We start from the raw sequence: 13,774 nt of genomic DNA on the forward strand, positions 1-13,774 counted from the left end.
ATAGAAAACCGGGCCATGAAGGATGAGGAGAAGATGGAAATTCAGGAGATGCAGCTCAAAGAGGCCAAGCACATTGCGGAAGAGGCTGACCGCAAATACGAGGAGGTGAGTGAGGCTGACAGATGGCGCAGCAGCAGGAAGTGGGAGGAAATGCATCTGCTGAGATAGAGAGGATGCAGGGGCCAACGAAAGGAAGTTCTTGGTTAGGTCAGCTGTCCTCCTGCGTGAACATATGTTTGTCCAGAGACAGCCACTTGGCTAGGAAGCTATCTCCCACGATGCCAGAAAGTCCGGTGGACGCTTGTCTAGTGTAATGGGAAAACCGAATGATCAGCTCACTTGTGTCATTAGCTGGGAGTTTTGGCACAGTTGGGCAAAAATGGAGGATTGTGGTCCCAAGCCGTGGAGTTTCAGACCATGCAAGCTCAGGCCCTCCTTTGCCTCCCTCGATGGCTGGGCTCTTCCTTCCCGCCTCTTGTCTGCTTCACTCCTCGGGCCTGAGGAAGAGAATCAGGATTCCCTCCAGGCCCCAGGATAACTCTTTCAGTTGAAGCGCCAGCAAAAGGCCAGGCGTGGTGGCTCGTACCTGTAACCCCAGCACTTCGACCCAGGCGGGAGCATCACCTGAGGCCAGGAGTTTGAGACCAGCCTGGGCAACATAGCGAGACCCTATTTCTAAAAATAATAATAATAATAATTAGCTGGGCGTGGTGGCATGCACCTGTGGTCCCCGCTACTTGGGAGGCTGAGGCAGGAGGATCGCTTGAGCCTGGGAAATCAAGGCTGCAGTGTGCTCCGACCATGCCACTGCTCTCCAGCCTTGGAGACAGAGCATGATCCTGTGTCAAAAACATAAAAAAGAGCTGGGCATGTAGCTCACGCCGGTAATCCCAGCAATTTGGGAGGTCGAGGCAGGCAGATCACCTGAGGTCAGGAGTTCATGACCAGTCTGGCCAGCATGGTGAAATCCCGTCTCTACAAAAAATACAAAAATTAGCCAGGGGTGTGGTGCACGCCTGTAAGCCCAGCTATTTGGGAGACTGAGACAGGAGAATCACTTGAACCCAGGAGGCGGAGGTTGCTGTGAGTCAAGATTGCTCCACTGTATTTCAGCCTGGGTGATACAGCAAGACTCTGTCTCAAAAAAATAAGAAAGAGGCGGGGGGTGGTGGCTCATGCCTGTAATCCCAGCACTCTGGGAGGCTGAGGCAGGTGGATCACGAGGTCAGGAATTCAAGACCAACCTGGCCAATATGGTAAAACCCCGTCTCTACTGAAAATACAAAAATTAGCTGGGCATGGTGGCACATGCCTGTAGTCCCAGCTACTTGGAAGGCTGAGGCAGGAGAATCGCTGGAACCCAGGAGGTGAGGTTGCAGTGAGTCGAGATTGTGCCACTGCACTCCAGCCTGGGCAGCAGAGGGAGACTGTCCCCCCCAAAAAAAAGAAACACCAGAAAAACCCAGGTTGCAGCTGGTCTGGGGGTCTGGGTGGGGCATCACTGGGGACTATCTGCAGTGGGTGGGAGAAGACACGGCTGGTGGGGATCGGGCTCAGCTGGGCCTTTCTGTCTCTGCAGGTAGCTCGTAAGCTGGTCATCCTGGAGGGTGAGCTGGAGAGGGCAGAGGAGCGTGCGGAGGTGTCTGAACTGTGAGTGGCAGAACAGGACTGAGCGAAGCTGGCTCAGTTCCTGGGAAGGAGTGGGAGGGAGCTGGCTGTGTTGGGAATTGGCTCTGACGGGGCCTCTGCTGAAGTGGATGGGCGTCGGGGGCTCATGGCTCATCCTTTCTTTCTCTTGGCTTCCATGACAAAGAGAGGTGGTGACTTGTTCTTACTGCCATGGGAAGCGCTGCCCACGTGTTGACTCTTTCTGCAAAGATATGAGGAAATAGGAGTAAGACAGGAGGCAGCAGGGAAGCCCAGAAGTCCCAGAGAGGATATATCAGGGGGCTGTGCTGTCTTAACAGAACACTGACCTGCTCCAGAAGGCAGGCTTCCCCCCCAACTCCCCCGTCAGTATGTAAATGCTTTGCTCCTACTGTCAGTGTTTGGCTGTGACACATTCCTGGGGGGAAGGTGAGAAGCTTAACCAGAATCCCACAAGCACCGAAAAACAAAACGCCTGTCCTCTTGGCCCCGGGTAAGGAATTCAGCCCCACAGAGCATCCTGGAATGCTGAGAAAGATCTGGTTTCACAAATCCGCTCCGGGCTTCCTTCCCGGAGTGTCCCATGCAAACTCTCATTGCTGTCTGCCTGCCTCCTGCCCTCGGTCCCATTCTTACACCTTCCGGAGTCGGCCTCATCAATCATAGATTTCACAAGTCCTTGTAGCCTCACCCTTGGCAGAAGACCAGAAGTGCTTTCCAAGCCCTCCAAATACTCCTCGGGCGCGCCTCGCCTCTGCCTGGTATGATAAGGCTTTGATAAGCCCATAGTATCGTACTACAGAAAAATCCATTAACAGTTTCCCCCCACATTCCTTCTGGGGCCTGCCCCGGGGCTGTGTAGGTTTCTCCTTTTGAAAATTTATTGTAGGGGCGATTGCTATATTGCCGGCTGTAAGGGAAGATAAGACATAAAAATTCTTTGTCTCTGTGCAGAAAATGTGGTGACCTGGAAGAAGAACTCAAGAATGTTACTAACAACCTGAAATCTCTGGAGGCTGCGTCTGAAAAGGTTGGTGGTTTGGCTTGAGCCGGAGGGTGGCTTGCTGGACTTTAGCCTATCAGGGTATTCGGAATCTGACTTTTCTTTAACAATAGCATAGGTGCCTGGCAGCCAGGGATTTTCCCCTACAGAAAGAACTGGATTTCTCCTGCACACTCTTGGTCCTCTTCCATGGGGTCTGAGCACCATCTTTCATCTCTATCTCAGGAGGATAGAGATAGAACATGAGGCTCCTCTTAGGGAGATCTGAGCATAGTCGTATAAATACAGAGTCTCCCTCTCACCCGATTCCCCTGGTTCCTCCAGAAATACCATCTCAAAGATATAGCAATGATCAGAGGTGGAATTGGGCTTTTTAGATTGAAACAGCACCCAAAGCAGTCGCTACGCGGCAGCTACATCGGGAACAAAGGACATACTTCCGTGGCCGAACCCCACTGAATTCCCCAGCCTCTTCTCTTCCTCATTCTTGCTCCTGCTTTTGCAGTTCCACAGGCATTCTTTGTTCTCCCATCACCTCCACTCCCCCGCTTTTTTTTTTTTTGAGACAGAGTCTCGCTCTGTTGCCCAGGCTGGAATTCAGTGGCATGATGGTAGTTCATTGCAGCCTTGAACTCCTGGGCTCAAGCCATCCTCCCACCACAGCCACCACCTGCTATTCACTCAGCTGGGTGTGGCTTTCCTTTTGCTTGATAAACCCCCTATTCAGCCTTTTTTTTTTTTTTTTGGAGACAGGCTTTCACTCTTGTCACCCAGGCTGGAGTGAAGTGGCATGATCTCGGCTCACTGCAGCCTTTGACCCCCGAGTTCAAGCAATTCTCCTACCTCAGCCTCCCGAGTAGCTGGGATTACAGGCGTGGATCACCACGCCCAGCTAATTTTTATAGTTTTTGGTAGACACAAGATTTCACCATGTTGGCCAGGCTGGTCTCGAACTCCTGATCTCAAGTGATCTGCCTGCCTCAGCCTTCCAAAGTGCTGGGATTACAGGCATGACCCATTGCACCCAGCCTAAAGATGAGATCTTGCTCTGTTGCCCAGGTTGGAGTGTAGTGGCATGATCATAGCTCACTGCAGGCCCTAAACTCCTGGGCTTAAATAATCCTATCACCTCGGCTTTCTGAGTAGCTAGGACTTGCAGGCATGTGCCACTACTCCAATACTGTATTTTTTTTTCTTTTGTAGAGTGCAGTCTATGTTGCCCAGGCTGATCTTAAACTCCTGACTTCAAGTGATCCTCCCACCTCAGCCTCCCAAAGTGCTGGGATTACAGGTGTGAGCCACCATGCCTGGCTAATTTTTCTAATTTTGTGGTAGCGACGAGGTTTCATCATGTTGGCCAGGCTGGTCTTGAACTCCTGGCCTCAAGAGATCCTCCCACCTCGGCCTCCCAAAGCACTGGGATTACAGGCGTGGGCCGCCAAGCCTGGCCTCCTATTCATCCTTTGCGCTTCTGCTTAAACATCACTTCTGAGAGGCCTTCTCTGATTTCTCATCTAAGTTAGGTATTTCTCTGCTGTGTAGCCCTGTCTATACTTTTCCTGGCATTATGATTTCTTACATTTACTATAATTACTCCATTAATTGCATGCCTTCCTTGCTAGATTATAAGTTGTAAGGACAGGAACCTTGTCGTCTTGTTCAGAGTTGTGTCCCTAGTACTAGCATTGTGTCTGGCATATATCTGTAGTGTATGTGTGTGTGTAATTTTTTTTTTTTTTTTTTTTTTTTTTTTAGTAGAGACAGTGTTTTACCATGTTGCCCAGGCTGATCTCAAACTCCCGGCCTCAAATGATCCACCTGCCTCTGTCTCCCATATATGCCAGCCCTGGCATATATCTGATACTGGGATGAATGCAGTTGGTGTGTGTGTGCCAAACATTGCCCTGGGCTAGGGGGATAGACATGACACCACTGACATGGCATCTGCTTCTTTTTTTTTTCTCTCTCTCTCTTTTTGACACGGAGCCTTGCTCTGTCACCCAGGCTGGAGTACAGAGGCGCGATCTTGGCCCACTGCAACCTCCACCTCCTAGGCTCAAGCACTTCTCCCACCTCCACCTCCTGAGTAACTGGGAATACAGGCACACACCACCACGCCCGACTAATTTTTGTATTTTTAGTAGAGACGGGGTCTCGCCATGTTGGCCAGGCTGGTCTCAAACTCCTGACCTCAAGTGATCCACCCACCTCGGCCTCCCAAAGTGCTGGGATTACAGGCGTGAGCCACTGTGCCCGGCCTGGCATCTGCTCTCGAAGAGCTCACAGTTTAGTCTAGTGGAAGGGATTGGCAAAGTCACACAGTGCTTTGGGAATAAAATAGAGGGACCTTGGTAGATTGTGAACGGTGTCACCAAGGAGGCAGCATTTAAAACAGCTGTAGGTCCAGCACGGTGGCTCATGCCTGTAATCCCAGCACTTTAGGAAGCCGAGGCGGGAGGATCGCTTGAGCTCGGAAGTTCGAGACCAGCCTGGGCAACATGGCAAGACCCCGTCTCTACTAAAAATACAAAAATTAGCTGGGCATAGTGGCGCATGCCTATGATCCCAGCTACTCGGAAGGCTGAGGTGAGAGGATCACTTGAGCCTGGAGGGCAGAGGTTGCAGTGAGGCAAGATTGCTGCGCTGCACTCCAGAGTCAGGCTTCGGTCATGATTTGATCACTTAATAGCTGTATGACCCTAGGCAAAATAATGACTTCACCTTTCTACGACCCTTTCCTCCCCTATAAAATGGGATTACAAATACCAGGCTGTGATGCCATTGACTGTGTCTGGACCACGGTAAGCAGCTAATAATGTTAGTTATTCGGAGGCCAAGGCAGGCCGATCACCTGAGGTCAGGAGTTCGAGACCAGCCTGGCTGGCCCTCATGGCGAAACCCTGTCTCTACTAAAAATAACAAAAATTAACTGGGAATGGTGGTGGGTGCCTGTAGGCCCAGCTACTTGGGAGGCTGAGTCAGGGGAATTGCTTGAGCCCAGGAGGTGGAAGTTGCAAGTCACAGTGAGCCGAGGTCGTACCACTGCACTCCAGCCTGAGTGACAGAGCAAGACTGTCTGAAAAAAAGAAAAGTGTAATTTCTGATAGGTCGTCATGGGGAGGGGAACATTCCGTGCTAAGGGGCGCATTCATGGACAGGGACTGGGACTCAGGAGTCCACAGATTACGATCAGAGAGTGCCTGTCACCCTAGGGAAGGTGGTGGAGAGCGGGGTTAGAAATACAGAGGGGGGCTTTGAGTAACACAGATTTCCAGTTATCTCCCTTTCTTCGCCATACTTTTTATCTCAAGTTATCAGTTCAGGCCTTCTGATCAATACCATCCTAGAGAACTCTCCCCCACATTCTCCGCATTTCATACATACTTCTGCTGGGGAAAGGTGCCTGCCTCTACTCTGCCTACCTCTTTTTTTTTTTTTTCTTTTTGAGATGGAGTCTCGCTCTGTCGTCCAGGCTGGAGTGCAGTGGCACCATATGGGCTCACTACAGCCTCCACCCCCTGGGTTTAAGCAATTCTCATGCCTTAGCCTTCCGAGTAGCTGGGATTATAGGCGTCCACCACCACACCCAGCTAATATTTGTATTTTTAGTAAAGACAGGGTTTCGCCATGTTGGCCAGGCTGGTCTTGAACTCCTGACTTTGTGATCCACCAGCCTCAGGCTCCCAAAGTGCTGGGAATCCAGGCATAAGCCACTATGCCCGGCCGGGCCCTCCTTTTCTTAAAGCGGTGTTTTGGTTTTTTCCCACAGTATTCTGAAAAGGAAGACAAATATGAAGAAGAAATTAAACTTCTGTCTGACAAACTGAAAGAGGTGAGTGTGGTTGCCGCCAGCGAGCTCTGGTTTCTCCTGGGGCTGGTCATGAAGCCATGACAGTAACTCCTTTCTTCTTACCTAGGCTGAGACCCGTGCTGAATTTGCAGAGAGAACGGTTGCAAAACTGGAAAAGACAATTGATGACCTGGAAGGTATGAGGTTACCATCTAAATGTTCACCCTGCCCTGCCTCCCACTCTGGGACACATCCACAGACAGTTGGGGAATGTTTGTGGAGGGGCTGGGTTGGGCCTTGTTTACCTTAGGAAAGTAAAGCGTGTAGTGATGTCATATCTGGATGTCTTGGAACTCTGGAATAGGATAATGCAAATCATTCAAGGCTTGAATTGCCACTTTTTTCGTTGTTTTTTTTTCTTTTTCTTGAGACGGAGTCTGGCTCTGTCGCCCAGGCTGGATGGAGTGCAGTGGCGCCATCTCGGCTCACTGCAACCTCTGCCTCCTGGGTTCGAGCAATTCTCCTGCCTCAGCCTCCCGGGTAGCTGGGACTACAGGCACCTGCCGCCACGCCTGGCTCATTGCATTGCCACTTTCAGGAGGTAAAATATCTCTGCTTAGTCCCATGAGCAAGTACAGAGAAACAAGTATGGCTCTCTCTGATTAAAAAAAGATTAATAATAAATAAAAACTCTTAGGCTGGGCGCAGTGGCTCAAGTCTGTAATCCCAGCACTTTGGGAGGCCGAGGTGGACGGATCACTTGAGATCAGGAGTTTGAGACTAACCTGGCCAACATTCTATCAAAAATATAAAATATTAGCTGGGCGTGGTGGCAGGCGCCTGTAATCCCAGCTACTGGGAAGGCTGAGGCAGGGACAATCACTTGAACCCGGGAGGCAGAGGTTGCAGTGAGCCAAGATCGCACCACTGCACTCCAGCCTGGGCGACAGAGCCAGACTTCGTCTCAAAAAAAAAAGAAAAATCTTCACAATTTCCTTCTGTTTGCTCATTTCTGATAGATGCCTTGCATTTTTTTTTTTTTTTACATGCCTTGCATTTTTGCAGAAGCTCTGTCCCAGGGAACTCAAAGCTTGTCATAGTATTTACAAAAAAAAAAACAGAAATAAGGGAAATGTAGGAACTGCAATAAAGACTCTAATGCAAGTCTGGGGCCTACATCTCCCAGAATTTCTTCAAGAGTTCCAATGTTTAGCATTCGGTCACAGAAATTCCAGAATCTCAGGGTTCAAATGGAATCTTCCAAACTGCTCATGCCACCCAGAAAGGACACATTCGTCAGACCATGTGTTCCAATGTTTTTTTGGGGAAGTGAGGTTCCCATATAAGGGAAAATGCCCCATTCCAAAATACGACCTTTGGACAGGGTGACATCATTAGAAATCCGAAATAAATGGGGGGGTGAGGACTGGTTGGGGGAAGCTCCATCACTTCTGGTTACCACTGTTTTGAAGCTTCATTGTGGCTAATCCCCCTGCAGAACCTCAAACCACTTAGAAATCACTCCATACATCTTTGGTTTTCTTCATCTGTTTCACATGGAACACAACTTTCTCCTAGTCTGTGCTTTGTTCGCTCACATTTTTTTTTTCTTCCTCCTGCGGTTCATCTGTGGCACTCCATTCCGACCCTTGCCTTCTGTCCCCTGTACTTCTTCTTCTGAACTGTCTCCCTGGGGACCTGCGCCCTGTAGATGAGTTATACGCTCAGAAGCTGAAATACAAAGCTATCAGCGAGGAACTGGACCACGCTCTCAACGACATGACCTCTCTCTGAGAGGCAGCCAGGTCGCTGCCCTCTGTCCTTCTCACGTGGTGCCTCCTCTGCCCCTGTGGGCTTCTAGGAGCTCCGGTGGCCTGCCTCCTGGTTTAAGCGTCAGAGCCGTCTTCTGACGTGTCTGTGACTCTACGACCGAAATAAAGACGGGCAGTCCTCCTCTTCATACCCCCTCATTCTCATTTTCTCCACTTGCCGCCTTTGAGCTGTAGCTGTGTGCCCTTAACAAAAAGTGGGTAGCCTGAAACAAAAAGTGGGTGGTCAGCCTCTCTCACTCACAAATGAAAAGCTTATTACAAAATGAAAATTATGCCTACAGGATGCTTTTCTGAAGACGTGAAAACAAAAGCGAGCTGGGCATGTGTTCTCAGATACCGCTGTTAGCTAATGGTATCTGCGTGTCAATAGTTTTTTTGTTTTGTTTTGTTTTTTTGTTTCGAGACAGGGTCTCGCTTTGTCACCCAGGCTGGAGTGCAGTGGCACCACCATAGTTCACTGCAACCTCCACCTACAGGGCTAAAGCTATCCTTCCACCTCGACCTCCCAAGTAGCTGGGACTACAGGTGTGCACCACCACACAAGGCTAATTTTTGTACTTTTTTGTAGAAGTGGGAAGGTCTCACTATGTTGCCCAGGCTGGTCTCAAACTCCTGGGCTCAGGCAATCTGCCCACCTCCCCCTCCCAGTGTGCTGCAATTACAGGCATGAGCCACTGCGCCCAGCCCCAGTGACTTTTCCTTAAATAGAAATTGTTGTGAATGGAGACTCATCCTTATAAACCGCTTAGGCAGCTTAAGAGTCAAAAGGGATTTGGAAAAACGAGCAAGCCTGTGTCGAAAATGAGGCTTCCCTTGAATGGGGCTTGAGCTAGAGATTCAAATAGCGGCAATGACATTTTGATCTCCATTTCCGCCTTTTCTTGTGTCTTTTCTCTGTGTTACACTGTGAGGGTAGTTCCTGGAGCTTCCCGTAGCTTTGTTCTTCACTGTTCATCTAGCTCCCAGTCCTGGGAGGAAGTTCACCTCCACGCCCTGCCCTTAGAAAACTGACTGTACCAGGAGGGAACGGGCCTCCCATGAACAGGGAAAGTGTTGTGACATCAGAAGAAGTGAATTTAGAATTCTTTCCCGAATTCCAAAACTGCTTGAGACACTAACATCAATCTTCCTTCCTATTTGAGTGAGTTACAACAGGAACCTTGCTTTAGTTTAGAATAGCTCTTAAGGTTGACCTGTGGGTATTAAAAGGTCATGCTTTTTCCTACATGAGGGTTATGGAGAAAACAAGGTCACACTTTTTTTTTTGAGACAGGGTCTCACTCTTTTGCCCATGCTGGAGTGCAGTGGCGCCATCTTGGCTCACTGCAACCTCCGCCCCCTGGGTTCAAGTGATTTTCATGTGTCAGCCTCCCGAGTAGCTGGGATTACAGTCGCACACCACCACACTCAGCTAAGTTTTGTACTTTCAGTAGAGATGGTGTTTCACCATGTTGGCTAGGCTGGTCTCAAACTCCTGGCCTCAACTGATCCACCCACCTTAGCTTCCCAAAGTGCTAAGATTACAGGTGTGAGCTACTGCGCCCGGCCCAGGCTATGCTTTGCGGGTTTGTTTTTTTTTTTGAGACGGAGGTTTCACCCATGTTGCCCAGGCTGGAGTGTAGTGGCACCGTCTCTGCTCACTGCAACCTCTGTCTCCCAGGTTCAAGTGATTCTCCTTCCTCAGCCTCCCAAGTAGCTGGGATTACAGGCATGCGCCACCACACCTGGCTAATTTTGTATTTTTAGTAGAGACGGGGTTTCGCCATGTTGGCCAGGCTGGTTTCGAACCCCTGACCTCAGGTGATCCACCCACCTCGGCCTCCCAAAGTGCTGGGATTACAGGCGTGAGCTACTGCGCCCGGCCCAGGCTATGCTTTTCTAATGATCGAAAACACAGCAATTTATCAAAGATGATCGAAATTTCAAATAGTCCATCCAGTTCTCCCCTGTATCCTACCACCACTACCACCTCAAATTATCACAGATAATTGACATTTAGATGTCCAAGCCACATCTTCCAGACCACCCCTTGAACCTGGAAATAGCATGAAAATCTCCAACTAGATCCTGAATTTTCAGTATCCGTTGTTATTCCTCATCTTTTTTTTTTTTTTTTTTTTTTTGTACAGGTGGGAAGCTCTGACCCCATTACTCTCTCTATTCATTCATTCCTCCAAAATGCACCTCCCCTAAACTACCTACACTTTTCCACCCTCGGCCTCTCACTGCTCCTAACTGCCATCCATCCTGAACTTCTGCAAAAACCCTCACACACTGCCATATATATGCCCTTGGAAAGATTACAGACTGTGTAGGGGACTGGTTTTTGTTTGGAGTCTGTGTATTTGTCCCTGGAATTTTTCCAGACATTTCTGGACTCCACCCTTTGAAGTAACTATGCAGCCTGTCTATCCAGTTAGTCTACCTAACTAAGCACATAAGTGGAATTTCAGAGATTAATGCCATGGCCAGGCGCGGTGGCTCATGCCTATAATCCCAATACTTTGGGAGGCCAAGGCGGGCGGGTCACTTGAGGTCAGGAGTTTGGGACCAACCCGGTCAACATGATAAAACCCTGTGTCTACTAAAAATGCAAAAATTAGCTGGGCGTGGTCGTGGGGGCCTGTAATCCCAGCTACTCGGGAGGCCGAGGTGGGAGACTCAATCGCTTGAACCTGGGAGGCGGAGGTTGCAGTGAGCCGAGATTGTATTATTGTACTCCAGCCTGGGCGACAGAGCGAGACTCCGCCTCAAAAAAAAAAGAGAGGTTAGTGCTATGGAGGTCTACACTATCTGTTGATAGTCTGTGAGCCTTGTCAATGATTCTCAAGGGCAGTTAACACTTTCAGGGAAAGTCATTTTATCTCAGACCTGATAATAAAATAGATGCTAGCGCATCCAAGTGACAAGATGAAGTAAAGTCAGGATTTGTAGTCAAGAGACCGGGGTTTAAGGTCCCGTGCAGTGGCTCACACCTGTAATCCCAGCACTTTGGGAGGCCAAGGCAGACGGATCACTTGAGCTCGGGAGTTTGAGACCAACCTGGGCAACATGGCAAGACCCTGTCTCTAAAATTATTCATAATAATATTTTATTTAAAAATTGTTTTTAATTTAAAAAAAAGAAAAGAAAGAGACCAGGGTTTAAAATCCTCGCTCTACTACTTTAACTACGCCAACGTGAACAAGCTGCTTAGCTTTTCCACAAAATAAAGGTGATATCTCTGTTATGAGGATTAAATGAGATAATGGAGAAACTGGCTCATGACAACATAGTCAGCATTCAGTTAACTTCTACTCACCCGGACTGGATAGACCCAGGTCACTGATCTGTCTGATGGAATCATCCCAGGTCACAGTCACTTGACTTTGTGTGTGTGTGTGTGTGTGTGTGAGATAGAGTCCAGGTCACAGTCACTTGACTTTGTGTGTGTGTGTGTGTGTGTGTATGTGTGTGTGTGTGTGATGGAGTACCACTCTGTCGCCCAGGCTGGAGTGCAGTGGCGCAATCTTGGATCACTGCAACCTCCGCCTCCCAGGTTCAAGTGATTCTCCTGCCTCAGCCTCCCAAGTAGCTGGGATTACAGGTGTGCACCACCACACCCAACTAATTTTTTGTATTTTTAGTAGAGATGGAGTTTCGCCATGTTGGCCAGGCTGGTCTCAAACTCCTTGCATCAGGTGACCCATAGTGGCTCATGCCAGTAATCCCAGCACTTTGGGAGGCCGAGGTGGGTGGATTGCGTGAGACCAGTGTGGGCAACATGCAAAAAGTACCTGGGCCCATCTCTACTAAAAATAAAAGAATTGACTGGGTGTAGTGACATGCACTTGTAGTCCCAGCTACTTGGGAGGTTAAGGTAGGAGGATCACTTGAGCCCAGGAGGTCAAGGCTTCAGTGAGCTATGATCATGCCACTGTACTCCAGCCTGGGCAACAGAGCAAGACCTTGTTTATAAATAAATAAGTAAGAAAGGCTGCCATCTTCTGCAGCCATTTTTTCTTTCTGTAAATTTCCAGGCTGATCATATCACATTTTGTGAGGCATTTTGCTTTCCCCCAGCATTTTAATGAACCTTGACCTTGTCCCTTATCAGCCATCACTCATTGCAAACTAAGTTCTCTCTCGTGCTCTGTCACGCATAACTCTAAATGTCATCTTTTTCCCCTCTCTCTTTCTTTTTTAAATTGTTTAATCAGCTCAGTCACTTAATAACATGCCTGTAGAATGGCTTAAATTTCAATCATACCGCATTTACCTGGGGTTTGTCTCCATTCCTCTGGACACATAGACAGTTACACAATTATGCGTGTAATTTAAACAGCCATTCCCAGCAGCTCCCAAGGAAAGATGGGTTACAGGATTAGATGTAACTATCAAAGGCTCAGGGGCTACTTAATTAGCACTTGGGTGGAAATTTATATTAAGTCACGCATATCTAGGACTGAAATCTTTTCTTCATGTAGCACGTCATAGGTTCTGAAGTATTCCTCGTTTATTCCTCATCATTACCCCCACACCACACATTGATATCATTACCCCCATTTGACAGATGGGGAAAACAGATCTAGGAAGGTTAGATGCTTATTTTAGTGATACAACTGGGGCTTAAGTCCAGGTATTCTGACTCTAGGGTTACCAGAGTTCACAAGGAAAAATACAGGACACCAACTTAAATCTGAATTTCAGAAAAGCAATGAATAATTTTTTTTTTTTTAATTGAGACGGAGTCTTGCTCTGTCTCCCAGGCTGGAGTTCAGTGGCATGATCTCAGCTCACTGCAAGCTCTGCCTCCCAGATTCACGCCATTTTCCTGCCTCAGCCTCCTGAGTAGCTGGGACTACAGGTGCCCGCCACCACGCCTGGCTAATTTTTTTTGTATTTTTAGTAGAGGTGGAATTTCACCATGTTAGCCAGGATGGTCTCAATCTCCTGACCTCGTGAGCCACCCGCCTCGGCCTCCCAAAGTGCTGGGATTACAGGTGTGAGCCACCGTGCCCGACCAGCAATGAATAATTTTTTTAATCATATCTCATGCATAAGTATATCTCATGTAACATTTGGGATATACTTACACTAAAATATTTGTGGTTTATCTGAAATTCAATTTAACTGGGCACCCTGCATTTTATCTTACAACTGTGACTCCCAAATTTGGTGCTTGTTCCTTCGTATTCTGTGATGTTCTGCTGTAATTCAAAATACAAAGTACTGGACAGGCATGGTGGCTATAACCCACCTATAATCCCAGCACTTTGGGAGGCTAAGCAGATGGATTCCTTGAGCCCGGGACCTCGAGACCAGCCTGGGTAACATGGTGAGACCCTGTCTCTAGAAAACAAGGCAAAAATTGGCCAGGTGGTGGCATGCACCTGCAGTCTCAGCTACACGGGAGGCTGAGGTGGAAGGATCACCTGAGCCCAGGGAGGTCAAGGCTGCGGTGATTCGTGATTACGCCACTGCACTTCAGCCTGGACAAGAGAGTGAGACCCTGTCTCAAAA

General features: G+C 48.6%; 1 protein-coding gene across 1 annotated transcript in view; it reads left to right on the forward strand.

The window, feature by feature from the left end:
* The window catches only part of TPM4 (tropomyosin 4), a 38,007-nt gene extending 29,773 nt beyond the window's left edge, over window positions 1–8,234 (forward strand). Inside the window, exons 4-9 of the mRNA XM_011953249.1 lie at window positions 1–105; window positions 1,580–1,650; window positions 2,602–2,677; window positions 6,420–6,482; window positions 6,568–6,637; window positions 8,152–8,234. Of these exons, the coding sequence (XP_011808639.1) occupies window positions 1–105; window positions 1,580–1,650; window positions 2,602–2,677; window positions 6,420–6,482; window positions 6,568–6,637; window positions 8,152–8,234 (468 nt within the window). The remainder of the gene's footprint in view (window positions 106–1,579; window positions 1,651–2,601; window positions 2,678–6,419; window positions 6,483–6,567; window positions 6,638–8,151) is intronic.
* Window positions 8,235–13,774: the final 5,540 nt, after the last annotated feature.

Source organism: Colobus angolensis, unplaced genomic scaffold, assembly GCF_000951035.1.
Source record: "Colobus angolensis palliatus isolate OR3802 unplaced genomic scaffold, Cang.pa_1.0 Scaffold36, whole genome shotgun sequence".
NCBI lineage: Eukaryota > Metazoa > Chordata > Mammalia > Primates > Cercopithecidae > Colobus > Colobus angolensis.